This window comes from Phocoena sinus, chromosome 2 (assembly GCF_008692025.1).
Source record: "Phocoena sinus isolate mPhoSin1 chromosome 2, mPhoSin1.pri, whole genome shotgun sequence".
In the NCBI taxonomy this organism is placed as follows: domain Eukaryota; kingdom Metazoa; phylum Chordata; class Mammalia; order Artiodactyla; family Phocoenidae; genus Phocoena; species Phocoena sinus.
In genome coordinates, this window is record NC_045764.1 from 123,127,282 (window position 1) to 123,152,982 (window position 25,701).

General features: G+C 36.4%; 1 protein-coding gene across 5 annotated transcripts in view; it reads left to right on the forward strand.

The window, feature by feature from the left end:
- Positions 1-573: 573 nt before the first annotated feature.
- PRPF39 (pre-mRNA processing factor 39) overlaps positions 574-25,701 on the forward strand; it is a 37,291-nt gene continuing 12,163 nt past the window's right edge. The window contains exons 1-7 of one of the 5 annotated variants that reach the window (XM_032621617.1): positions 587-724; positions 16,498-16,844; positions 17,758-17,883; positions 18,066-18,134; positions 18,238-18,400; positions 18,529-18,647; positions 23,442-23,609. In XM_032621617.1, coding sequence (XP_032477508.1) covers positions 18,314-18,400; positions 18,529-18,647; positions 23,442-23,609 — 374 coding nt within the window. In that variant the 5' untranslated portion in view covers positions 587-724; positions 16,498-16,844; positions 17,758-17,883; positions 18,066-18,134; positions 18,238-18,313. Of the gene's footprint in view, positions 725-16,497; positions 16,845-17,757; positions 18,401-18,528; positions 18,648-23,441; positions 23,610-25,701 lie in introns of those variants that run through there. The other 4 variants (XM_032621615.1, XM_032621614.1, XM_032621613.1 and 1 more) reach the window with 4 other exon arrangements.

The following is a 25,701-nucleotide window of genomic DNA, read 5'->3' on the forward strand; positions in this document are numbered from 1 at the left end:
AAAAAAAAATTTTTTTTTTTAAACTGAGGATGGGAGTATAGCTGAAGAGTACTGCTAAGATTATCAAAATGATGCAGCCTTCATTTGTCCAGGGAATAATTTTACATATCCCTTTAATAATCAGTTCCTCAAGCCCCTAACTCCACTATTGTTTCACCTTCAGGAAACCTGGGTGGACCCAGAGTCCAAACTATCGTGAGATTTAGGAGTTTAAGGCTGAATTTCTGACCACTTTTAAGTAGAGGCGTGGAGCCTAGGCAGTTGTTTGCCCAAAAATAGTAACAGTATTTTTCTTTGACTGGGCGGGGCGCTGTCTGTGTTTAAAATCAGGGGTGTGGAAGGCCCTGAACACTCTCCCTCGGCTCTGCAAGTTCCCGTAAAGGAGGAAAAACTGAATTGGAGCAGCGGCCCCGCCCTCCGTGGCGGCAGGGCGGGGACGGGGCTGGGCTGGGCTGGGCTGGGAGGAGCGGGGCTGGGCGAGGCGTGGCCGGGCAGGACCGACCCCCGCCGGATCCCGCGGAGGGCGAGGCCTGCGCGCTGCTCAACCACGTGACTTCCTCGCCTCCGGGGACACCGACGCATGCGCGCCGCACTCTCGACGAGGCGGCCGTGGCGCTGGTGGCGTCAGCTCCGGTGTTTGTGGGGACAGAGACGGTGGAAGTGCCCTCTTCGGCTCGGTTGGCCCACACTGCGGCTCATGGCATTGAGTGGCATCCATCGTCAGGTCTGCTGGGGCGGGCGCCTTGGAATTGGCCGGTGTGGGTGGTACGCGGGGCAGCAAGGCGCCTGCCTTGTTTCAGGCCGCGCTAGGGCTGCGGCCTCCCACTCCCGCCCTGTTTGAGGCCTGCGTTGGCCTCGCGGCCCAGCTGTCCATCCTTCCTCCTTCCCACCTGTTGGGTGGAGCGGTGCGAGGTTTCTTTTCTTAGACCCCACGTTTGTCTGCCGGTGCTTCAGGACGGTAGGGGAAATGTGGGCCGCCACCTTGATTTAGGAAGAGATTTGGGGGTAAGTCTAAAGCTTTCCCGAGAGTTCGGAATCACTGTGGCTGGGACGGCTGGAAGTGGAAGGGCCCCAGAGGATTGGGAGAATATAATACAAATTGTGTTAAACTTTGAGGCGCCTTGTAGGGCGCGTTTCGCGTTCTGACCAGAGCCACACTCTGGGACCCTGAGTCACAGCACCCCAAAGATCAGCTAAAGCTTTTGGCAGGATAGGGTAGAAGCAGAAAAACCAAACATTAAAGAATAATGTTTACCTTTTGTAGCCGGAGACCAACACTGATGTTTTTCTCGTTCCAAAAATCACATCTTTAAGTTAATTAGTAGTACTGCTCTTAATGTGTTATTAAGTACCATATTATGTACTATATTTATGCCGACTAAAATTTTAGTTTAATATTCATGTTGCCTTTTCTTTGAGGACGTCATGTTATTTGGCAACTGATCCTTGTTCAGAAATACATAACACTTTTCTTTTTACAGTTGTAAAGGTTGAAACCTAAGAAAGCAGGTTTCATACAGGGAAATATGAAACTCATGTTGGAACTTAAGTGTTTTTGGCTTAGATAGCTTAAGTGGATTGAAAAAAAACAAGCAACTACTGTCAGGTGTCCCTTCCCACCCCCCCTTTATAACCTCATTCTAAAATTGCAAAAGTTGGAATTTTCCACTCTTCAGCCTCTGGTAGGGATAAAGTGAATGAAAGGAGTTGTACTAAAGAAGACAAGTTTTTAAGATTGTGAACTCTGGAATAATTAGGGGTTACCAAAGATGGCTAATTAGTAGGTGGTGAGAGATATTTGAAGTGAGAATTGAAAAGCAGAATTTTTTTAGTGTCAGAATATTTGGTAGTCTTTTTACTTGCTTACTTGTAGTTGAATATGGGAAAGATAAAAAGTGTGTGTGGCTTTTTTTCAAGAGAAAGATTAGCAGATACAAATTACTATGTATAAAATAGATAAACAAGGTCCTACTGTATAGCACAGGGAACTGCATTCAGTATTTTGTAATAACCTAAAAAAAAGAAGAGAGAGAAAGAACAGGACCTTCTATGGTATGCTAACAAATAATTCTGCATAAAACATAGGATTTTAATTTTTTTTGAAAAGTAGCCAAAGGGGGAAGAAAGTAGTTCCAGCCAAATGGTGTTTTTTTTTTTTTTCAAAGACCAAAGATGATAGAAACATTTATGTAAATAAATAAAGCCCAATTTCTGGAACATAGTAAGTGCTTAATACGTGGAAACTTTAAAAAGGTCAATGTGTGAACATTCTGCTCAGCCTCTGAAAACAGTTTCCAAAACTAGTGGTTATGATAGCCTCTTTTCTTCTAAACACTTTGAGTTTTCAAATTGGCTTATGTGTGGATGAGGCACAGAGTGACTTCTGGATTGCAAAGCTAGTTGATTGCAGTACTCAAATTCCTGACTTTCATTCCTTAGTGATGACTTAAGATTTTTATGTGTTGCCCTCTTTATGAAAAGAATAATCAGTGGTATGATTTTGAGTACCTCTGTCAGCATAAATGCCTATAGAGAGAGAAAAAAGAAGGTAATAGATCAGACTTTTCATTTTTAATTGAGTATGGGTTTTTTAAGTCATCCTCCAAAAGAGCTTTTAAATTTTAAGATGGCATGCTGAATTGTTAGTCAGATGTATGTCATAACTGAACTAAAACTTGAACTGTATGAACTTGATGTAGAACTGTATTTTTTCATGTACTGCATATTCACTTTTAATATATCATGTTTTCTTTTATACTTGTGGACTTTATGCCTCTCATATGGTTTTATATAAGAAAGTACAGAGTAGTAAAAGGGCATTGAGTAGCTTAGTGAGTTGAGAAAAGGAGGAAACTTGTTACTCTGAGAGAATAGCATGAGCCCAGGCTCAGGCATGAGAACGTGTTGTCCTCTGTAAATGACAGGATTAATGTAGAATTAATATGTTTGAAAAGTTAAATTGGGACCAGATATATCATTCAAGTCTTTCAACAAATATTTATGTGCTGTTTTATACTAGACAGTTTTAGGTTCTAGGGACATAGTAGTGAACAAAACCAAGGGCCCTTATCTCACTGAATTTAATATTCTAATAATATTAATTTATCTGTAGCAATAGTGTAGCAATGTTTTTCAAATTTTTTGACTGCAACCCATAATAGGATGTACGTGTAACATTTCAATCCAATAATCCAATAGTTGAATTCTGTGTGTATTTCAACAGTATGCCCTTAACGTGTACATTGCACTCTGATGTATTTTTTCTACTCTGTATTTTTCCTTTTAAAAAAAATAAGCTGGTTTGAAGCATTCTGAATAATGTTTGAAAAACATTATTCAAGAGGGGAGAGAATAATTATTTATATGGTAACAGTAGCAGTATAAAAGAAGAGGATAGTTAATCTTTATAGCAAGGTATGTGTGATTATTTGTGGATGAGGTTTAGAGAGGTTAAGTAACTAGCTCAAAGTTCCCTAATGAGAAACTGGGCCAGATCTTTAATTCAGTTCTATCAGGCTCTAAAGCCCAAGCACTTTATTATACAACTTTCCAATTGATTATGAAAGTAATAAACTAGGTTTAGGACTCTGGGTGGAGGGTAAGGCCTGTGATGCTTTTTGTTTATCATACAATGAATTAAGTGTGTACTAGGCCTGCGTGTGTACTGTATCTCTACGTATTTGTAGACCTGGTTCTTATTCTCAGGGAATTTGAGACAAAGGAAGATAGACATTGAATGAGTATCACAAATGTGATGTGTGCTATGGGGAAAAAGGATGCTATGGAAGCATCATTGGGGGAACCTAACTAATTTGGAGGGTATGGGAATACTTTTCTGGAAGGGACGTTTAAATGTGCCCAGATTAATGAGTGGGCTTCAGTTAGGTTGAAGGCTCTGAGTGGGAGTGTGGGGGTGAGGTACAGGGGTGGGAGAGCATTCCAGGTAGAAGAAACTGCATACACTAAGGCCTTGAAGCTGAAATGAGCTGAACTGGAAAACACAACAAAACTAGGTGACTGTGATATGTCAGTAAAGGGCAAGAAGAGAGAGCCTTTCAGGGAGGAAGTCATCATTACTGTTGGATGCTATGATGAGCAGATCAGAAAGATGAATCAGAACATGTCCAGTTGGATTTATAAACAAGGAGATTGTGATCTTGGGGGAATTTCAGAATCGTGATAAAGAAGAATTCAAATTTACGAGTAAATGGAGGGTGTAGAAGTAGACAACTTCATTGTCTTCCCGTTGTATTTGGAACAAAATCCAAATCCTTAACATAGCTTATGATTGTCCTTTGGTTGTTTTTAAACTAAATTATAGTATGTATATTATAAATTATTAGATAAAAGATGAGAGATATTTTTACATGTTTGAAGGCTAATGGAAGTAATCTAATATACTGAGAGAAACTGATAAGGAGAGAGTGAAGATAATTTAAGAAGCAACATTCTTGAGAAGATGGGTGGGAGAAGTGATCCAAGTCATGAATTCAGGGTTTGACCTTTTGTAGCAGCAGAGATACTTCATCCATTGTGACCAAGGTAAGGAGGAGGACAAATAATATAGCTCTTATAAGAGTGCTATAATAGAGGTGCAGAACAAATACTTAGAGAGCAAAAGACAAAAAATGGTTATGTATTTCAGCTTTTATAGGAGTGCTATAATAGGGGTACAGAACAAATACTTTGAGAGCAAAAGGGAGGGAAGATTATACAAGAGGTGAGGGAAAACTCTTAGAGGAAAACATAGGCAGAACAGCACTTTTCAGGATGAATTGCAGCAATATCTTTTTGGATCCACCTCCTAAAATAAGGAAAATAAAAACAAAAATAAACAATTGGGACCTAATTAAACTTAAAAGCTTTTGTACAGCAAAGGAAACTGTAAATAAAACACAAAGACAGCCCACAGAATGGGAGAAAATATTTGCAAACAATGTGGCCAACAAGGTATTAATCTCCAAAATATACAAACAGCTCATGCAGCTCAATATTAGAAAAACAAACAACCCAGTCAAAAAAAATGGGCAGATCTTTTCTCCAAAGAAGACATACAGGTGGCCAAAAAGCACGTGAAAAGATGCTCAGCATTGCTAATTATTAGAGAAATGCAAATCAAAACTACAGTGAGGTATCACCTCAGCACTGGTCAGAATGGCCATCATCAAAAAGTCTACAGAAAATAAATGCTGGAGAGGGTGTGGAGAAAAGGGAACTGTCCGACACTGTTGGTGGGAATGTAAATTGGCACAGCCACTATGGAGAGCAGTATGGAGGTGCCTTAAAAAACTATAAATAGAGCTGCCATATGATCCAGCAAAAGCACTCCTGGGCATGTATCTGGAGAAAACCATAATTTGAAAAGATACATGCATCCCAGTGTTCATTGCAGCACTGTTTACAATAGCCAACACATGGAAGTAACCTAAATGTCCATGGACAGACGGATGGTTAAAGAAGATGTTGTACATATCAGTGGAATATTACTCAGCCATAAAAAAGAATGAAGTAATGCCATTTGCAGCAACATGCCTAGACCTAGAGATTATCATACTAAGTGAAGTCAGTCAGACAGAGAAAGACAAATATATGATATGTCTTATATATGGAATCTAAAAAATGATACAAATGAACTTATTTACAAAGCAGAAATAGACTCACAGACATAGAAAACAAACTTGGTTACCAAAGAGGAAAGGTGGGGGGGAAGGGGTAAATTAGAAGGTTGGGGTTAACATATACACACTACATATGTAAAATAGATAATCAACAGCACCTACTGTACAGCACAGGGAAACTACTCAATACTTTGTGATAACCTATATGGGAAAAGAATCTGAAAAAGAATAGATATATGTATATATAGCTAAATCACTTTGCTGTACATCTGAAACTAACATACACGTTGTAAATCAACTATACTCCAATATAAAATAGAAATTTAAAAAAATAATAAAGAATAGAAGAGGTGAGGGGATTGGGAGAATGGTAACATAATAGATTTACTTCTTGGAGGTATAAAGAATTTTAAGAAGGAAATAGGGCATTAATGGAGATCTAGGAGGATAAAGCCTGACCCACCGTTGGTTGTGGCAGCTAGGTCAATATGAGAAATTAGTATTTTCATTGGAGTGATATGGGCTGGACTACATAGTGTACCAACAAATGGTTATTTTCTTAGGAAAAATACTGCAGTAGAACATGGTTGTTCATGATTAATTCTTTCATATGGCCTTTAAAAATTATTTCTAATGATAGAAATGTTACTTATTCTTACATATTTCTCTTTTAGCCAATAACTTTGTAAGTCTAATACTTCTAATAATTTGCCTGTAGATTCATCATTATTTCTTAAGGAGAAATTCTAGAATATTTTCTTTTAAACATAGGTCAAAGCTGTGCTTAACTTTATGGTTTATGCTACATACTGAATTTTGAGAATATAACTCAAAGGAAATTGCTTTTTACAAATAGGCATTTACATGAGGGAGTTTACTGTGATATACTTAGTAAAGCCAAATCTTAGAAAGAACTCAAGTCAAATTGAGGAATATTTAAGCAAATCCAGCCATACTGCCCTTCTTGCTGATCTGTTTTTCTGTGAACATGCCAGGCAAGGCACTTACTTATCTCAGAACTTGCTCTTTCTGCTGCCTGTCATTTTCTTCCTCCAGACAGCTGCATGACTGGCTTTCTTACTACCTCATCCTCTCTTTTATTTTGTTCTTAGCACTTGGTACCACATACATATTAGAAATATAGTTAGATTAAAAAAAGTCTCTATCTCCCCACTGGAACGTCAGCTCCTTGAGAGCAGGGACTTTGTTTCGTTCACAGCTAAATTTCCAGTGCTTAGAATAGTAGTGTCTGACACACAGAATTAGCTCATTAAATAGCTGTTGAATTAATATTATTACACTAGGAAATGATATTGGTTAGAGATTTTTAAAAATACTAAATAAAAGGGGTTCAGCATAGAGTAATTTGTATACCTAAATTCAGTAAAATAAATGAAAAATATAAATCAGATAAAGTAAAAAATAAATAAAATAGTATAAACCCAAAAGGACAAAGAACAGAAGAGGAGGTATCAACAGATGAGAATTCAACGTTTTGGAAGAAAGCAGATGGACCAGTTTTAACTGATTAACTTAGGTTTTCACTTTTTTGCGTTCAGCTCTGTGTCTGCAGAGAGGGAAGTTAATAAGAAACAAGATGGATATTCCCACGAAATCCCAGAAAGGCTCAGGAATTTCAGGTTCCAAGGGCCTCTGAAGATAGGAGTGCTGAATGCAACTAAAAATTGTAAGATTTGTTAAAAGTCTAGAGTAGCCTAGACCCTAGATTTTCCTTCTCCATCTAGTATAGCCAGCAAAAAACTGGATGTTCGTTATTTGAAGAGGGCAAAAGCAGAGAAGTTAACACAGCTGTTGGGAGGTGGGGCAGGGGTGAAGGGTCTTAGCGAAAATGGGAAGTTGAAGGAAAGTTTATATATTGAATGGTGAAATCACCAGCCCTGTTTGTCTTCTTTGCTCCCAGAATGCTTGTTGCCTTACTTAAGTTGAAACATTCTTCTTTGGGAAAACTTAACCCAAGGGACATAATGTAGAGCACTGACATTTAGTGGGTTCCCCCGTCAAAGAATGCCATCATTGGGCATTCCCAGTCGTTAGGACTCTGCACTTTCACTGCTAAGGTCATGGGTTTCATTCCTGGTCTGGGAGCTAAGATCCTGCAAGCTGCATGATGTGGCCAAAAAAAAAAGAATGCCATCCTGCACTGAGGCCCACCAGTTGCCAAGCTTTATCCAGCCTCTAATTTGTTTTGTAACACCTCACACTTATTCTTGAACAGAAGTTTGAAGATCACTGTACTTGAGAGACCAAAATAAGTAGTCAAAAGACACTCAGAAGAGACAGGTAGTGCTGAGAACAGAAGAAAATTTAAAGTAAATTATAGAGAGATAGCAGGAGATACGGCAGTGAAAAAGGAATATTGATTACTCAGAGAATAAAAAATGGAAGTTAAAAATTTGACTCACAGGGCTTCCCCTGGTGACACAGTGGTTGAGAGTCCGCCTGCCGATGCAGGGGACATGGGTTTGTGCCCCACTCCGGGAAGATCCCACATGCCGTGGAGTGGCTGGGCCCATGAGCCATGGCCGCTGAGCCTGTGCGTCCGGAGCCTGTGCTCCGCAAGGGGAGAGGCCGCAACAGTGAGAGGCCTGCATACCGCAAAAAAAAAAAAAAAAAAAATTTGACTCACATTAAAAATCCAGTAAAAGAGTTATGGCAGAGTAGAATGAATCAGAGGGTTAGAAGAAAAATGTGGGGAAAGCTAAGAAAAGTAGAGGATCAATCCGGGAGGTCCAACACCTGAGCAGTGTGAATTCAACAAAGAGAAAATCAGTAGGAGGAAATTATCAAATAAATAATAGATACAGAACATAAGAACTGAATGATGTAAATAGATTAAAATAGGCCTTCCAAATGAATGCCTTGCAGAATGAATGGAAAAGACTCACCTTAGGGCACATATTATTATGCAATTTCAGAACACCTGGGATAAACAGAAACTAAAAGCTTCTGTGGAGGAAAAAAGGTTACATGTCGAGGATAAGAAGTAAAAAGACATCAGATGTTCTCAACAGCAATGTCAGATGCTAGGAAACAATAAATTCCTTGAAAACTTTTAAGAAAAAATTATTTTCATTCTAGAATTTTAAACTCACAATCTGTCATTCAGTTATGAGGATTTTAGAATTGGAAAGTCTTTTTTTCACCCTACATACCCTTTTTCAGAGTTACAGAAATGATTCTCTACAAAACGGAGTAAATCAACAAAGAAAAAGATTTTATTATAAATGAGATTCAACCAAGGGGACAAGTGAAAGGAATTCCTTGGATCAAAATGAAGAGACAAACCTAGACAGGACAAGCCAGTCTAAACTGTTGCAGAAGGTTAGATGGTTTCAGAAAGGATGGCTCTGGAAGGGAAAATAGAATTGATAAGTATGAGTGACAGTTGCTTTTGAAGGACCTTTATAAGACCTCAAGGATGTGGGGTCATTTTTCAAAGGCAACGAAACATATGAAAATGAAATATTTAAAGAAAGAGAAGCAAGGAAATGTAATTATAGTTTACAAGATAGCTTGAAAAAAATGTTTACATGGTCATAATAATGTAAACTTGAATATTGATTCAAGCCCAACCTGATAGAACTGTATTGGGAGCACATGAGAGGAAAGCTGTGCATGTATGTTTGGTATAATAACCCATATCTTCTCTAATAGCAAAAAAGATCTAAAATGGAAAAGTCAAGAAATAAAATAATGCCCTCAGATAGGTAATTGATTACCAGTTTTTTGAAGTTAATGTCAACAGATTTTTTTCTTCCTCCTCTTAAAACCTCTGCAAAACAAATTCTAAATGCATTGTAAAGTTTACTTTTATTTTCGTTATTAATTTTAAAGTATAACACCTTAAGTTTGAATAACAATTTCCAGGGAATTAATTGTTTGCAGTGGTATCTTCATTTATGTGAATTTATAGTTTTTAAGACTTTCACATGCTTTTATCTCATCCGAAGTTTTCAACAGCCTTGTGAAGCAGATAATACAAGTATTACTAGTCTTATTTGGAAGTGAGAAAAGTAAGACTGACCTAGAATCTCATGCTATTAAGGGAGAGAAGTAGGACTCACCCTCCTCTACCCCTTTGTTCTTTCTAATATTTACCACACTATACTTTGTCTTCTTATGGTGAAAGAAAGATCTGGAAATTCTAATTCCTAGTCTCTTGCCTTTTCTAATTTAGTTATAGCTTAGCTGTCTTCTTCCTTTAAAAAAAAAAGCTTTATTGTGGTAAAAACACATAAAATTTACCTTAATCTTTTTATTTTTTGCCATGCTGCGCAGCATGTAGGATTTTAGTCCCCCCGCCCCCCCCCCAGGGATCAAACCTGTGCCCCCTCCAGTGGAAGTGCAGCATCTTAACCACTGGACCGCCAGGGGAGTCCCTTCTTAACCATTTTTAAGTGTACATTTCAGTAGTGTTGCATATATTAACGTGGTTTAACAGATTTCCAGAACTTTTTCATCTTACAAATCTGAAACTATGCCCATTAAAACAACTCCTTTTTTCCCCCTCTCTCTACTCCCTCATACCCTCATAACCGCCATTTAGCTTTCTCTTTCTATGAATTGGACGACTCTAGATAGAATCATGTAGTACTTGTCTTTTTTGCGACTGGTTTATTTCACTTAGCGTAATGTCCTCAAGGTTCATCCATGTAGTGTATGACAAGATTTCCTTCATTTTAAAGACTGATGATATTCCATTGTATGTATATATCACATTTTATTTACTTCTTCATCTGTTGGTGGACATTTGGGTTGCTCCTTTGGTGGTTGTGGATAGTGCGGCTATGAACATGGGTATACAGATAACTCTTTGAAACCTGGCTTTCAGTTAGTTTGGATATATACTCAAGTGGGGTTTTTGTTTTTGTTTTTAATATTTATTTATTTTGGCTGTGCTGGGTTTTAGTTGCAGCACGTGGGATCTTCATGGCTGTGTGTGGGATCTTCATTGAGGCTTGCGGGATCTTTTAGTTGTGACATGCAGGATGTAGTTCCCTGACCAGGGATTGAACCTGGGCCCCCTGCATTGGGAGCGCGGAGTCTTAACCACTGGACGGACCACCAGGGAAGTCCCTGGGATTTTTGGGTTATATGGTAGCTCTATTTTTAATATTTTGAGGATACTCCATTTGGTTTTCTGTGCCATTTTACAATCCCACAGTTAGTGTACAAAGGTTCCAATTTCACCTCATCCTTGACAAAACTTGTTATTTTCTGGGGTTTTTTGATAGTAGCCATCCTAATCGGTGTTGATGTGATATCTCATTGTGAATTTGATTTGTATTTCTGTGATAATTAGTGATGTTGAGCATCTTTTCATGTGCTTGTTGGCCATTTGTTTATCATTGGAGGAATGTCTAAGTCGTTTTTTTATTTTTTAATTGAGTGTTGTTCAGTTATGGGAGTTCTTTATGTATTCTATATATTAACTACTAATCAGACATAAGATTTGCAAATACTTCCTCCTCTTCTGCTATTTGCCTTTTAACTGTGTTGATTGTGTCCTTTGATGCATGAAAGTTTTAGTTTGATGTAGCCCCATTTGTCTATTTTTGCTTTTTTTGCAAAGAATAGAAGAAATCATTGCCAAGTCCAATATCATGCCAAGAAATCATTGCCAAGTCCAATATCATGAAGCTTTTCCCGTATGTTTTCTTCTAGGAGTTTTATAGTTTTAGGTTTCACGTTTAGGTTTTTAATCCATTTTGGGTTAACTTTTGTGTATGCTGTAAGATAAGGATTCAGCTTCATTCTTTTGCATGTGAATATCTAGTTTTCCTAGCACCATTTGTTAAAGACGGTCCTTTCTCCATTGAGTGATTTTTGGACCCTTGTCCAACATTTATTTCTGGGCTTTCTGTTCTATTCTATTGGTCTGTTTGTCTTTATGCCAATACCACACTGTTGTCTTCTTCCTTTTGATAGTTGTTTTTTTACTCCTTTGCCATTTTATATTGCTAGTTGGAAGTTATTGGTTGTTGTTAAGAATAAACTGGTACTAGTAATTGCCACATTATGAAGTATATGTTAGAATAACTTATTAAAAATAACTTTAGTGTATTTTTTTTTTTTTTTTTTTTTGCGGTACGTGGGCCTTTCACTGTTGTGGCCTCTCCCGTTGTGGAGCACAGGCTCCGGATGCGCAATTTCAGCGGCCGTGGCTCACAGGCCCAGCCACTCCGCGGCATGTGGGATCTTCCCGGACCGGGGCACGAACCCGTGTCCCCTGCATCGGCAGGCAGACTCTCAACCACTGTGCCACCGGGGAAGTCCCTTAACTCTTTTTATAACACTGTAATTGCAGGGTGTGGAGTAATTGATCATTTCTGAAGATGCAGGGGTGTGGTAAATTTGCTGATTCCAGAAGAAACCCTTATGTCCCACTTAAGTATGCAGTTAGAATAGAACAGGTAGTAAATGAATCAATGTAACAACTTTCCGTTTGTTTTTTTGACAGCATGCTTTGAAATAAAAAGATACAAAATAATGACTAATTTGTATCTGGAAGATTAGTCGTCAGATGTGTCTTTTCTTTAAAGGAGGGGGCAAAAGAGACCAAAATAAGTTGAAAGCTTCTGCGCCTTTTCCTAGGGTCTCAACTGGTAAACCCGGAAAAGTTTATGACAATAATCAGTCATTCAGGTAGAAGGGAACTATTTTTTCTGGTAGTCTAATATTGATACTTTGGGATTGTCCTTTATCGTGTACCAACTAGATTTGGTTGTATTATTTCTTCTCAGATTCCTCTTGCTCTCCATGCTGCTTACTTTCATTTCACTTCCCCAATGCAGACCCTCTTCATTCTGGTCAGTCTTATTTCCTTCTTGTCTTGGAACCAGTCCTAATTTCCATCTTCTTGTCTGCTGTTAATAAGAAGGGTTGTTCTGTCAAGTCAAGTGGGCTATTCGCTATTTTGGAATAATTTATCATTATTTCTCTATTGTTCCAAAATCTGTAGTTTTTCAAAGTGAAGACCAAATTCTATATTTCATGAAGGTTTGCTAGATGCCTATAATGTTCAATTGAGTTTTCTAAACTTTGACTTTGTTTCATTTGAAATTTTGTCTCTCTAATTGTTTTGCATGTTTTTTTAATCGCTCTCCAGCTACTAATAGTTAATAAGCCTTAGAGTGAGGACCTTACCTTATACCTATGTATTCTCTATAAGGAATGTAGTATAGTGCTGGATATGCATCAAGTATTGAAAACTTTTTTTGTTCCCACCTGACCTTCCCCCACTTTCCTTCTTCTCCTTTCCCTCTTCTTCTCCTTTTTAAAAAATATTCCTAAAAAAAAAAAAAAAAAAAAAATATATTCCTTAGATTTTTACCTGGTTATAACTAATTCTTCCAGTGGCATTCAGCCTCAAAGTTCACTTGATTTAACATTTTAAATTTATCCTTTCTTGGGAAAAAATTTGCTTCATACTGCATTTTGAAATAGTGGACATATTTTAAAATCTGGATATCAAATCTACATGACAATTTAAAAGATGCCTTCCATACACACAGAAAAAACCTAAAACTAGTAAGAAGACTAACTCAAAAATGTTTTACAGTGTGTGTCATTTTCTAGTTTACAGAGAGCTTTTGCAAACCATTCATAAAAAATGCAGTAGAAAATATAGACAGGGCTTCCCTGGTGGCACAGTGGTTAAGAATTGCCTGCCAAGGCAGGGGACACGGGTTCAAGCCCACGTCCAGGAAGCTCCCACATGCCACGGAGCAACTAAGCCCATGTGCCACAACTACTGAGCCTGCACGCCTAGAGCCCGTGATCCGCCACAAGAGAAGCCCGCGCACCACAACGAAGAGTAGCCCCCACTCGCCGCAACTAGAGAAAGCCCACGTGCAGCAACAAAGACCCAACTCATCCAAAAATAGATAAATAAATAAACAAGTAAATAAATTAAAAAAAAGAAAATATAGACAAAGGATGTGAAATAGTATTTAAGGGGAAAAAGGAAATAGAAATTCAACATCCTTGTAGTTAAAGAAATGCAAATCAAAATGAGGTACTACTCTCTTTTTTCCTTTTTTTAATCAGATGAGCAAAAATTGTTTCATGATACCTAGTGCTGACAAGAGGAGATGGAAAAATGGACATTCTCATGTCCATGTCTCATTAGTGGGTTAGTTAGGAATGCATTTTTCTGCAAGTAATAGAAAAACTCATCTATTGATACTAGTTTAAGCAAATAGGGACTTATTTTCTTACACAGCTGGCATTGTGTTATTAGCAGCTTGATGTCAGGGCTGGCATTTCTTAATTTTCTTGGCCAGTTCTTTTGACTGCTTTGTGAATACAAGTTGTTTCAGATATGTTCACATTCAAAGTAAGAAGAAAGTGGTAGAGCCTACACTATTTGTTGACTGTCCCTTTTATCAGAAAAGCAAAATTGTTCCCAGAGCTCTGCAGCAGATGTGCTTTTCAGACTCATAATCCTTACATGGGGTTAGGTATATTGCTGCTCTGAACCAAAACAATGTTTTATTAGGAAGATGGTGAGAGGGAATGTTGGATAGTCAGCTAAAATTGTCTTGTCACACAGCTGGTACAACTTTTTTAAAGATAAGTTGTCAGCGTATTCCCAAATTTAATATACACAGATCTTTGATGCAACAGTTCCATTGTTCAGAGTTTACCCATGAATAAGTTTCTGTTCCTCTGAATCATTCAGAGAACATGGTAGAAGTACAACTTTCTGGGCCTGAGCCTAGAACTCAGAATCATTGGCGTTGGCGCCAATGAATATGTATTTTAAAAAAATAGCTTACTTGGTGACTATTATGTGGAGCTAGGTTGTGTAGACTATAGAGAAACCCAGATTTTTAAAGTAGGCATAAAATTGCAAAAAAAAAAAAATTTGTAACCAGCCAACCACTGGCATGTCATATCTGGAGCTCGTTTTTCTTAAAAACAAAACAAATGAAACAAAATACCTCTTTTTTTTTTTTTTTAACTTCAGTTAAATAATTGCAGATAAGCCAAAAGAAGAAAACGTCAGCCCAGTTATATGGGGAGAACAGCCATTAACACCAACTAATATTGTTAGTGTATTTTATTTGATATAAATCCTTACAGATCTGTGTGTAGCATGCATATAATATATATGTAGTGGTTATCTTTCTATATCAAGACAGGTGCACATATTTCCTTTTAAATTATTATTCCATTGTACAAATATGCCACCTACTAAAGCAGTGTTCTTAATACTACCCTCTTTTTTCGCTATAATAGTGTTCTAGTGAATGCTTTTAAACTAATAAATGTTTTTTATCTGATTATTTACATAACATAAAATATGCACAATTGCCATTTGGTATATTTTGTGTGACTGTCCTCTAGAAATATCTTTTTACTTGTTGCCAATTTGATAATCTCATTGTTTTAATTTACATCTTTATTAATAAAGATTCAGTCCTTTCATATGTTTATTGGCCACTTGCACTTCTTTCTTTGAATTCCTTTAGTCTTAATCCTTTTTTACATTATATTATGCAATATTAACTAATTATGTATTCTGAGTATATTTTAGGAGTAAATCAGTTTTATGGTCTGTTTAGTTTTGAGAATAATCCCTAATTTAAAAAGAAGACATGCTCTATAATTTAATGATTCAGTTTCCATTTAAACTGTTAGTGGAAGAGATGAAGTGAATTGTGAAAATATATTGTAGTATTACCTTACAGGATAAAAGAATAATTCCTTATTATTTTATGGCCTTAACCATAAGATGACTTAATTTAAAAGATTTTATGAAGTAACTATCCAGATGGTAAAACTTTCATAAATATTCTTTTTATGATTTTTAAAAAATATTTATTTATTTTTGGCTGTGTTGGGTCTTCTTTTCTGTACGTGGGCTTTCTCTAGTTGCGGTGAGCGGGGGCCACTCTTCATTGCGGTGCGCGGGCCTCTCACTGTCGCGGCCTCTCTTGTTGCGGAGCACAAGCTCCAGATGCGCAGGCTCAGTAGTTGTGGCACACAGGCCTAGTTGCTCCGTGGCATGTGGGATCTTCCCAGACCAGGGCTCGAACCCGTGTCCCCTGCATTGGCAGGCAGATTCTCAACCACTGCGCCACCAGGGAAGCCCTACGATTTTTAATTTTTTGGCTGCGTGGCTTGTGGGACCTAAGTTCTCTGACCAGGGATCGAACCCGGGACCCCAGCAATGAGAGCACAGAGTCCTAATCACTGGACTGCCAGGGAATTCCCTTATAACTATGTTTTTATTTTTTTATTATTTCTTTTATAACTATGTTTTTAATAACACTTACTTTAAAAATCACTCTTTAATTTTAAAACCTTAATGTGTATCTTCTATAATAAAATCAAACCTAGCTGCTAGGATTTAAATTTTATAGATATATTTCAACAGTATAACCTTCTTAAAAATCTATCCTGAGCTAAGTTATGAATTTCCCTCTGAAACATTTATATCCATGGCCAGAATTTGTTTTGTTAGCTAAAGCCTCCAGAACAGATATTAAAGATATTGCTGTTTTTCAGGATTGGTAGCAAGATAGCATTCAGATATTAAAATTTAGATTCTTAGCTAAGGAGCACTGAATTCTAGATATGATTGCTTCTTTAGGGAGGAGGCTCAATACTCACTGTTTTATAGATGAAGGAGCTAGTTTTTACTCAGTCAACAATAAACTGGCAGAAGTTTGGAAAATTTGTTATAGAATTTAATTTGTAATATAAAAACTAATAAACCTGATTATGACTTACAGGAGAGCTCAAGAATCAAATTAATATATTCCTTTAATAGCTAACTTGGGCTTTTAAAAGGTGGTTTTGATGATGCCAAATAAACATTTGGAAGATGTTTCTCTTTATGTTTCCACAGATCATTAACTGAAGAAAAAATAAACAGCCATGCAGAATTCTCACATGGATGAGTACAGAAATTCCAATAATGGCAGCACAGGCAACAGTTCAGAGGTAGTGGTAGATCAGCCTACTGATTTCAGTACTGAGATTATGAATGTTACAGAAATGGAACAGTCACCTGATGGATCTCCTAATGTGAACACAACTACGGAAGAAAATGAAATAGCAAATACTGTGGACCTTCCAGTGACAGAAACAGAAGCAAATTTCCCTCCAGAATATGAAAAGTTTTGGAAAACTGTAGAAAGTAATCCTCAGGATTTTACAGGCTGGGTATATTTGCTTCAGTATGTAGAACAGGAGGTTAGTAACTATTTAAATGGGATTAGAGGGGACAGAAAAATCAAGTAATATCAGACTAGGCCTTATTGTTTTGTAATTAAAGTTGCCTCTTTTATAATTTTCAGATTAAGTTGAAGAACATTTTAGATAATATTTTTTTAGCTTCAAAAATAACTTTCATAGCATTTGTACATTATGGAAAGTATTAGAATCAAAGTCTAATATTTGTAATAATTGGTGTGTGTATGTATGTGTGTATAAAATTGCTGAAATAAAAAAATTACTTTGCTGTTTGACAGAATTAGTTCCTTCTGTTTCAAAGGATAAGATTGCATTGTAGGAAAAAGGGCTGCTGTGTGTGTGGTTTTTAAGCCTGTCGTTTATTTTGAGATAATAACAGGCATACCTCGTCTTATTGCGCTTCACTTTATTGAGCTGCACAGATACTGCGTTTTTTACAAATTGAAGGTTTGTGGCAATCCTGCGTCGAGCAAGTCTGTTGATGCCATTTTTCCAACAATATTTGCTCATTTCCTGTCTCTGTCACATTTTTGGTATTTCTTGCAGTATTTCAAACTTTTTCATTATTATGTTATGGTCATCTGTGATCAGTGGTATTTGATGTTACTATTGTAATTATTTTGGCATTTTTTAGCAATAAAGTATTTTTAAATTAAGGTATGTACATTGTTCTTTTAGACATAATGCTATTGCACACTTAATAGACTACAGTATAGTGTAAACAGAATTTTTGTGTGCACTTGGAAACCAGAAAATTTGTGTGACCTGCTTTATTGCGATAATACGCTTTATTACAGTGGTCTGGAACTTAACCCGCAATATCTCTGAGGTATGCCTGTACATTTGAAAGGAATAATAGTTTTTGTGACAAAAATTTCCAAGATGTTTAAACACCTTGTTTTATTTTCATCAGAATCACTTGATGGCTGCCAGGAAAGCGTTTGACAAATTTTTCATACACTATCCGTATTGCTATGGTTATTGGAAAAAGTATGCAGACCTCGAAAAGCGGCATGACAACATTAAACAATCAGATGAGGTGCGTACATTACTGAATAAAGTTATCTCCATTAGGTACTGTAAGCCAAATAATAACAAAACAGAGACTTTTTTTGGCTGGCAGTACCTACGATTTATGGTCAAACAATTTTATAGGGTATTTTATTTGCATTTGTCACTCTTGTGGCATTTGTAGCTAATATTTTCTCTCTTTGTTGGCAGGTGCGTTAAACCTCTACAGTTTGTCAAGCTTTGCAGTGCAAGCCTCTGTATTACACTGCAGCTTAACAAGTAGGGCAGGGCTTTTCTCTCACTTACATTTATTTCTCATTTTCCAAACAATATAGTTGGTTTGCTAGTCACATTTGCTACGTCTTATTGCATTTTTGGTCAGACGCTGTCATTGATGCTCTAATGGGTCTGTGCCCTATGGTCTGTAACCCAAAGCCTGCCCACACAACCCGGTCAGAATGCAGGGACTGCTGCGCTTTGAAGATCAAGACTCTGCACGTGGGGATCAGAACATTGCCATGTTCTATCCAACCTCCACCCAAATGGTAATGGTAGATTATTTAAACAAAATTCCAGTAATTAGTATTTCTAAGGTTCACCGGATAACACAGTGTTGCCTCTCTGTTAAGAAATAATTAAATATTTGAAGTACAGTTTGTTGTTTTCTTCTTAGGTGTATCGCCGGGGGCTTCAGGCAATACCTCTTAGTGTTGACCTTTGGATACATTATATAAACTTCTTAAAAGAAACATTGGACCCTGGTGATCCTGAGACAAACAGTACAATAAGAGGGTATGTGAAACACTGATACTTAAATGTATTTAAAGATATAAATAAGTCAAGTATTCTGATATTGATAATAGAACTACTCAAGAATGCTGAACTAAAAGTTTAACTTTCTTTTTCACTATTAAAAAAAATGATATACATAGTAAACTTATGCATGATTATTAAAAAATGTACATAATAAAGTCCTCCACCATTCCACACCCCCTTTTCTTATGTCCCCAATCCCTCTCCTCTTACGGTTAATTACTTGGGGTGTGTTCTTTTAGATACACATAGATGTACATATATGTGTGTATACGTATTGCACATATTTTTGTTTGATTTCTTAAAAAAATTAACAGAATGTTTTAGAAATTCTCCCTACCATTTTTTTAACCATTGCAAGAGTGTTTTATAGTATCAAGGTAGTATATTTTATTTGACCAAATTCTTATTTATAGGAAATCATTAGTGCTTCAGTGAACATCTGTTTACAAGTCAATGTTTATGTAGAACACTCTAGAAATGTAACTTCTGTCAAAGGGAATTGCAGCTGTGTTTTGTCATATGTTCTTTTAAAAGTGGTAGCAATTTTAAACTCCCACAGTGTATGAGGGTAGTCATTTTCCCATAGTCATGCCATGTTTTTTTCTTTAACCTCCAGTAGTATTTCATTATCTTAGTTCACATATCTGTAGGTTGGTCATCCTGGTTTACCATCTTTTCAAATGCTGTCTATATAAGGCATTTTTACATTGCTTGTTCATGACATTTGCTCATTTTACTTTGGATAGTCTTTGTTACTGATTATAGGAATTTAAAATGTGTTTTTGGTTTTTATTTTCATCAATTTATTGATATGTACATGTAATTTAAAAAGTTAATGTTAAACTGCTTGTAACAAAAAGTGATTCCCTCCACCTCTCTTTAAATATTTTAGCCGTTTCTTCTGATATTTTCAACATGTTTAAAACAGTAGCACTCTACTGCTTTCTGCTTCTCTCTCACTACCTATAGACATTATCATTCTGTTATGGTAGATGAGAATTTTTAGTTCACTTATACCCTGTCTTCCCATTCCTCATCTTTCCAGTATGGATAGGTTTCATAGCTTTTTGTTTTTCCTGTAATTACCCCTTTCCTTCCCTCCCCCCTTTTTCCCATTTGCCTGGCTTTCTTTAAACATTTAAAATTTTCTACCCCCTCCAACAGCTACTTTCAGTAGTCAGTACTAATACTGACTTTCCACAATGTACAAATGCTATATGTTATTTTTTGAAACTAAAAAATATATGTATCTAGTGTTATTCTACTTAATCTGAAGATTACAAAAAAAGAATTATGTTCTGAGAAATGTAAATTCCATTTTTTTCCCCTCTTCTTGGAGATAGCTCTCCTGGAACCTCCTCTTCTGTAATCTGGACTGGTTGCTGTATTCTGATCCTGTTGTACAGCGGTTTTTGGATTTCCTCATTATCATGGTTCTAGGAGATGTCTTTACCTTTTTCCTGGGTATCAAGCTCTATTTATTAGAGCTTGTTAGATCCTACTCTTTCTTGGTTCATGCCTGCCTTTTAGAGGAGTACATCCCATAACTTCCTGTTAAAGGATGCTTGGAATAAAAAAATTTTTTTTGAATCTTTATGTCTGAAACAATTGATGGTCCAGTGGCGTGTAGAATTTTGAGGTGAAAGTAATTTTTCCTTAGGGCTTTGAAGGCATTTCTCCATCTCTCTTCCGGTGTTGCTTTTGAGAAGTATTAATACCATTCTTTTGAATTCTCTTTATGTGACTTGTTTTTCTTCATGGAAGCTTTTAAAATGTTCTCTTTATCTTTGTTGTAACTGCAGTTGTAATGCTTTGGTGTGGACTTTCTTTTTCTAGTTAATTGTGCTTAGTGGGCCTTTTCAATCTGGGAGGCTTTAAAGCACATCTTTCTAGTCTTAGAAATGTTATTATTGTGTACATTCTTATTTCGATAATTTCTTTCTCTTGGTTTTCTCTGTTGTTTTCAATAGTTGGATATTGGACCTTCTGTTTTAATCATTTAATTTTCTTACCTTTTTCCTTTTTCTCAATCTCCTAGGATTTGTTTGACTTTTTGAGGTATTTCCTTGAACCTTGTATTGGATTTTTAATAGCTGCCATAAGATTTTTAGTATTTAAGAATCTTTCCTCTTCTTTGAATGTTCCTTTCCTTATAGCCTCCTATTCTTGTTATATGGCTGCATATCTTTCTATTTTAATATCCAAATTTTTTACTTTTAAAAATATTTATTATTATTTTAAATAATTATTTTATTTTGGTTGTGTCAGGTCTTAGTTGTGGCATGCGAACTCTTAGCTGTGGCATGCGTGTGGGATCTAGTTCCTGGACCAGGGATCGAGCCCGGGCCCCTTGTGTGGGAGCGTGGAGTCTTAACCACTGCACCACCAAGGAAGTCCTATTTATTTATTTATTTATTTATTTAATTTTATTTATGGCTGTGTCTGGTCTTAGTTCTGGCACGCGGGGTCTTCATTGAGGCTTGTGGAATCTTCTGTTGCGGCACGCGGGCTCTTTGTTGTGGTGCACAGCCTTCTCTCTAGTTGTGGAGCTCAGGCTCCAGGGCGCATGAGCTCTGTAGTTGTGGCACGTGGGCTCCAGAGTGCATGGGCTCTGTAGTTTGAGGCACATGGACTCTCTTGTTGAGGTGCTGGCTTAGTATCCCCGAGGCATGTGGGATCTTAGTTCCCTGACCTGGGATTGAACCCGCGTCCCCTGCTTTGGAAGGTGGATTCTTTACCACTGGACCACCAGAGAAGTCCCTGGCTGCATATCTTTTTAACATTTCTTTGAGGGTATTAAGGATAGTTGAAATTTTTCTCTGCCCTCAGCGCTGTTTTCTCTTTTTTGTTTGTTTGCTTGTTTTCATTTCTGATATGTTTGATCTCTGGATTTCTGCTCATGTTAAAGATTCAATACTAATAAACCGAATGGAAGTTCTGTACTACATTGTTAGCTGGAATAAAGGGCTTCACAGTGCATGATCAGGTGGCTACTCAAGTTTTTGTTGGGGGACTCCCAGTGTTGGAATCTTTATATCTTATTCCTATACCAAGCAGTTTCTTCGTTGAAGGATCATCTGATCTGCCTGGGGAGCATATACCTAGCTTCTGAAATCCCATAGCTGAGCAGGAAAGTGGGTTCAAGGCCTCTTACCATTCATTAAGCAAACCTTCGTCTAAACATTTTGTTCATTACCTGTCATCCTTCCTCTTCCAGCTACTTCCAGTTTTCTTAGTGTCTGATGCGTTGATTTCCTGAATCACTTTGGGATTCTGCAGAGGAATAACATGTATTTTAACTCTCTTGAAAATCTCAAACAAACATACACGTGTGTGCACGTACCACACACGCGCACGCGCGCGCATGTTCTCTCAATCCCTTATGTGTATTAAACATATTTCCCCCGGTTTTGGCACATCTTCGTTTAGGGTATCTTTATCATATAGAGGTTTTTGTTTTTGTTTTTTTCTTACTGTGGTTCAATTTGTAATCTTTTATTGGTTTCTGAGTTTTGTGCCTATCTTGCCAAGAATACATAAATCTTGAATTTTTTTCTCATTCTTTTTATAGGCTTTTTCTTATAGTTCACTTATCTGACATTTAGCTTGTGTCTTTTGTGAAACAGATTAACCTTATTTGCGTCTTTTGCAAGTCAGAGATTAACCTTTTATTTTTTCCATTTGGAATAGTCCATCTTTTCTGCAATGATTTATTTTTTATTTTTTAAATTAAAAAAAATTTTGTGTGCATTGATTTAAAATACTTTGTCATATACTAAATTTTCACATATATATAGATCTATTTTGTTTTCTTGGGAACTGTTAATCCATTTTTCCGATACCAGGCCAGTGCCATACTTTTAATTTTTGTAGCTTTCTAGTTTCTTTTGATACCTTTCAGGAAAATGCCTGCTGCTTTATACTTTTACAAAAATGTTTTGCATCTTTGTATGCTAGATGAATGTTAGAATTTTTTTCCTCTTCCATCCAAAATTTCTTAGAGCTTTGATTGGCATTCAGTTAAAGTTGTAGATTAATTTAGGTAGTGTAGTTTATACTGTTAAAAATCCCTCTTGATTCTAATATTTATTTTGAAAACGTACCTAAAATTTTATCCCATTTGGGATATCAAATCCAGTGATTAAAATTGCTTACAGAAATCTCTTCAAATGAGCTAAGTATTTTAAAATAAATGATTTTGTAGTAAAGTGTAACTGTGGAATTTTAGAATTAGGAGAGAATTTTGAGAGTTTTAGAATATATGTATATTTCTCATTACCTGACAAGGCAGCTGGACCCCTTGTTGGAGAGTTGTTTTGCCAGAAAATTACTTCTTAAAGGGAGATAAATTTTGTCTGTCTTTTGTCCTAAAGGAATCTATTCAACAGACATTTCAAGTTTAACGAATATTTTAGTGTCTACTGTGTTACTCTTATATGTTTGCTGTGTAATTTGCATTGCAAATTTATATCATATAAAACAATATACAGTTACATAAAATTACATTTACCTATTCCCTTTACGTTTTCCCTTTTTTTTAAGCAACTGTCATACACTTTTCTACTATTCCTTCTTCCTTTTAATCTCTACTTGTATAAAGTTGAATATAATTTTGAATTTAGCATTATCTTCTAAAATTTAGAAATATTTTATTAGTTTCAGGAGTATGACAATGATTTGATATTTGTATGTATTGCAAAGTGTAGAAATAATATTTTTAAAGTGATTTTATCTTGGAAAGATAACTTAAGAGGTAATTTAATTTTTCAGAACTTTTGAGCATGCTGTTCTAGCTGCAGGAACAGATTTCCGATCTGACAGACTCTGGGAAATGTATATAAACTGGGAAAATGAACAGGGAAACCTGAGAGAAGTTACAGCTATATACGATCGTATTCTTGGTATTCCAACACAGCTGTACAGTCATCATTTTCAGAGGTGAGTGGAAAAATCAGGTTGTTAACATTTTTGTGTGATTACTCAGGTAATTAATTTCCAATAATGAGGATACTTATTCTCTTGAAATGTAAGATTCTGTTAGACGCAAACAGGAATAAATTTTATTGCTCGATAATCGCAAGTTATATACAGTTTTAGATTTTGACATTTTCAGTATAGCTTATAAAATGTTTAGGAACTTTACTGGTTTTAGACAGAAGGTTCTTTTTATCTGTTTTATAGGTGAGGAAACGATAGGAATCCTGTCTTTTGTCTAAGATATTTCAGAGTAGTGAAGGAATGAGAGAAAAGAATCTAAGTTTAATTATTCTTCATGGTTAACACAGTACATGGCACATAATAGATGCTTATTTAAAACATAATGATTTACTAAAGGTCCATTCTTGTGATTCACGTAACATCTTATATCCAAAAGAGCAAAGAATGTATTTTATGTAGTAAGTCCTGTTTATATTCAAACAATCAAAAATAATTTCAGTTTAATTTTCTACTATGATAATCTGTTATGACTGGTATCATTTCATTTTAATGAGTGCTGTTAAAACAACTAGTTCTGTGTACTGTGATTTCCATGTTTCTGATGTATTCAAAGTATCCCATTAATAAGGCTCCCACTAATACGGACTTAGTCTTTCTGAACAAGAAAGTTATGAGGACTGTGTTGATAAATGTTTGCTATAACTGCCATATTTCTGTCATAATTTTTATAACTAGTATTGTGGTAGAGCCTGTAAACTTTAGGTAGTTATTAAGTAAGTGATTTTCTAAATTTTTCTTTACTAACAAATTAGAAAACTTTATGAAACGTTTGTACAGAACTGTGGATCAATTTGCTAAGCTATGTAGACCCAGGTTAGAAACAGAAAGCATGTGGACCTGAATATACCATCTCTGTTTTTCATGAGATAGAGGAGGTGGGCAGGTTTCTAGGGTATAATGACCTAGGGAGACACTTGCTGAAAGAGATTATTAACACAAGGGTTGGCATGTGGAGACACTTGGTGAATATTTGTTGACTGAATTTAAAAAGTTAAAATATTTTTAATGTTTTTTTAAAAGCCTTTAAAAAAGATTTAAAAAGTTTTCTGGGACAAAGCGGGTTCCTTTCATAAACCAGTTCTTCTGGGGTCTAAAGTATAGGTAAAATATATGATTATAATAATTTTATTGTTGGTAAGAAAAAATATGACTAGGAAACAGTTATACAGACAGTATTCTGAGTGCCTTATAACTCATTTAATCGTCACAATTAACCAGGTATAGGTATAGGTACTATTATTTATCTATATTTTATGGAAGTAGAGGCAAAGAAAGATTAAAGTATTTGCAAAAGGTCACAGAATTAGTAAGTGGTTGGAAGCTGATTGGAACCTAGACAGTGTGGCCCCAAAGTTCTTGGTGTAGTTTTTTTTTTTTTTTAATATTTCACTGGGCTTTGAAAAATGCATGTATGAGTATAATAGAGATTAGTGGATTGCATTACACATACTGCTTTTTCTTTTCTTTTTTTTTTTTTTTTTTTTTTTTTTTTGCGGTACGCGGGCCTCTCACTGCTGTGGCCTCTCCCGTTGCGGAGCACAGGCTCTGGACGCGCAGTCTCAGCGGCCAAGGCTCACTGGCCCAGCCGCTCCGCGGCATGTGGGATCTTCCCGGACCGGGGCACGAACCTGCGTCCCCTGCATTGGCAGGTGGACTCTCAACCACTGCGCCACCAGGGAAGCCTCATGCATACTGCTTTTTAATCTACTCTTTTTCACTTAATGTAATGAGACACACTTTACTTATGAGTATAGCAAACTCAGAAGTAGTGTTGGTATAAGTAAATCTTATAGTTTATATAAGTAAACTAATTCACATGACTAATTGCTTTGAGAACTGCTGAAATGTTTTCTTTTGCCAAATATACTTCTCCTATTTAAAGTCAGTTATTTAGTGCTTGCCATGTACCAGATGATATGCATTTAAGTTGTAGGAATAAAGGCCCAAAGAAGATATGTATGCATTGACTTGGCCCTCAAGTTGCTCAAAAGTGTAGAAGAGGAAGCATGTGCTAAAGGAGCTAAGTGCTGTA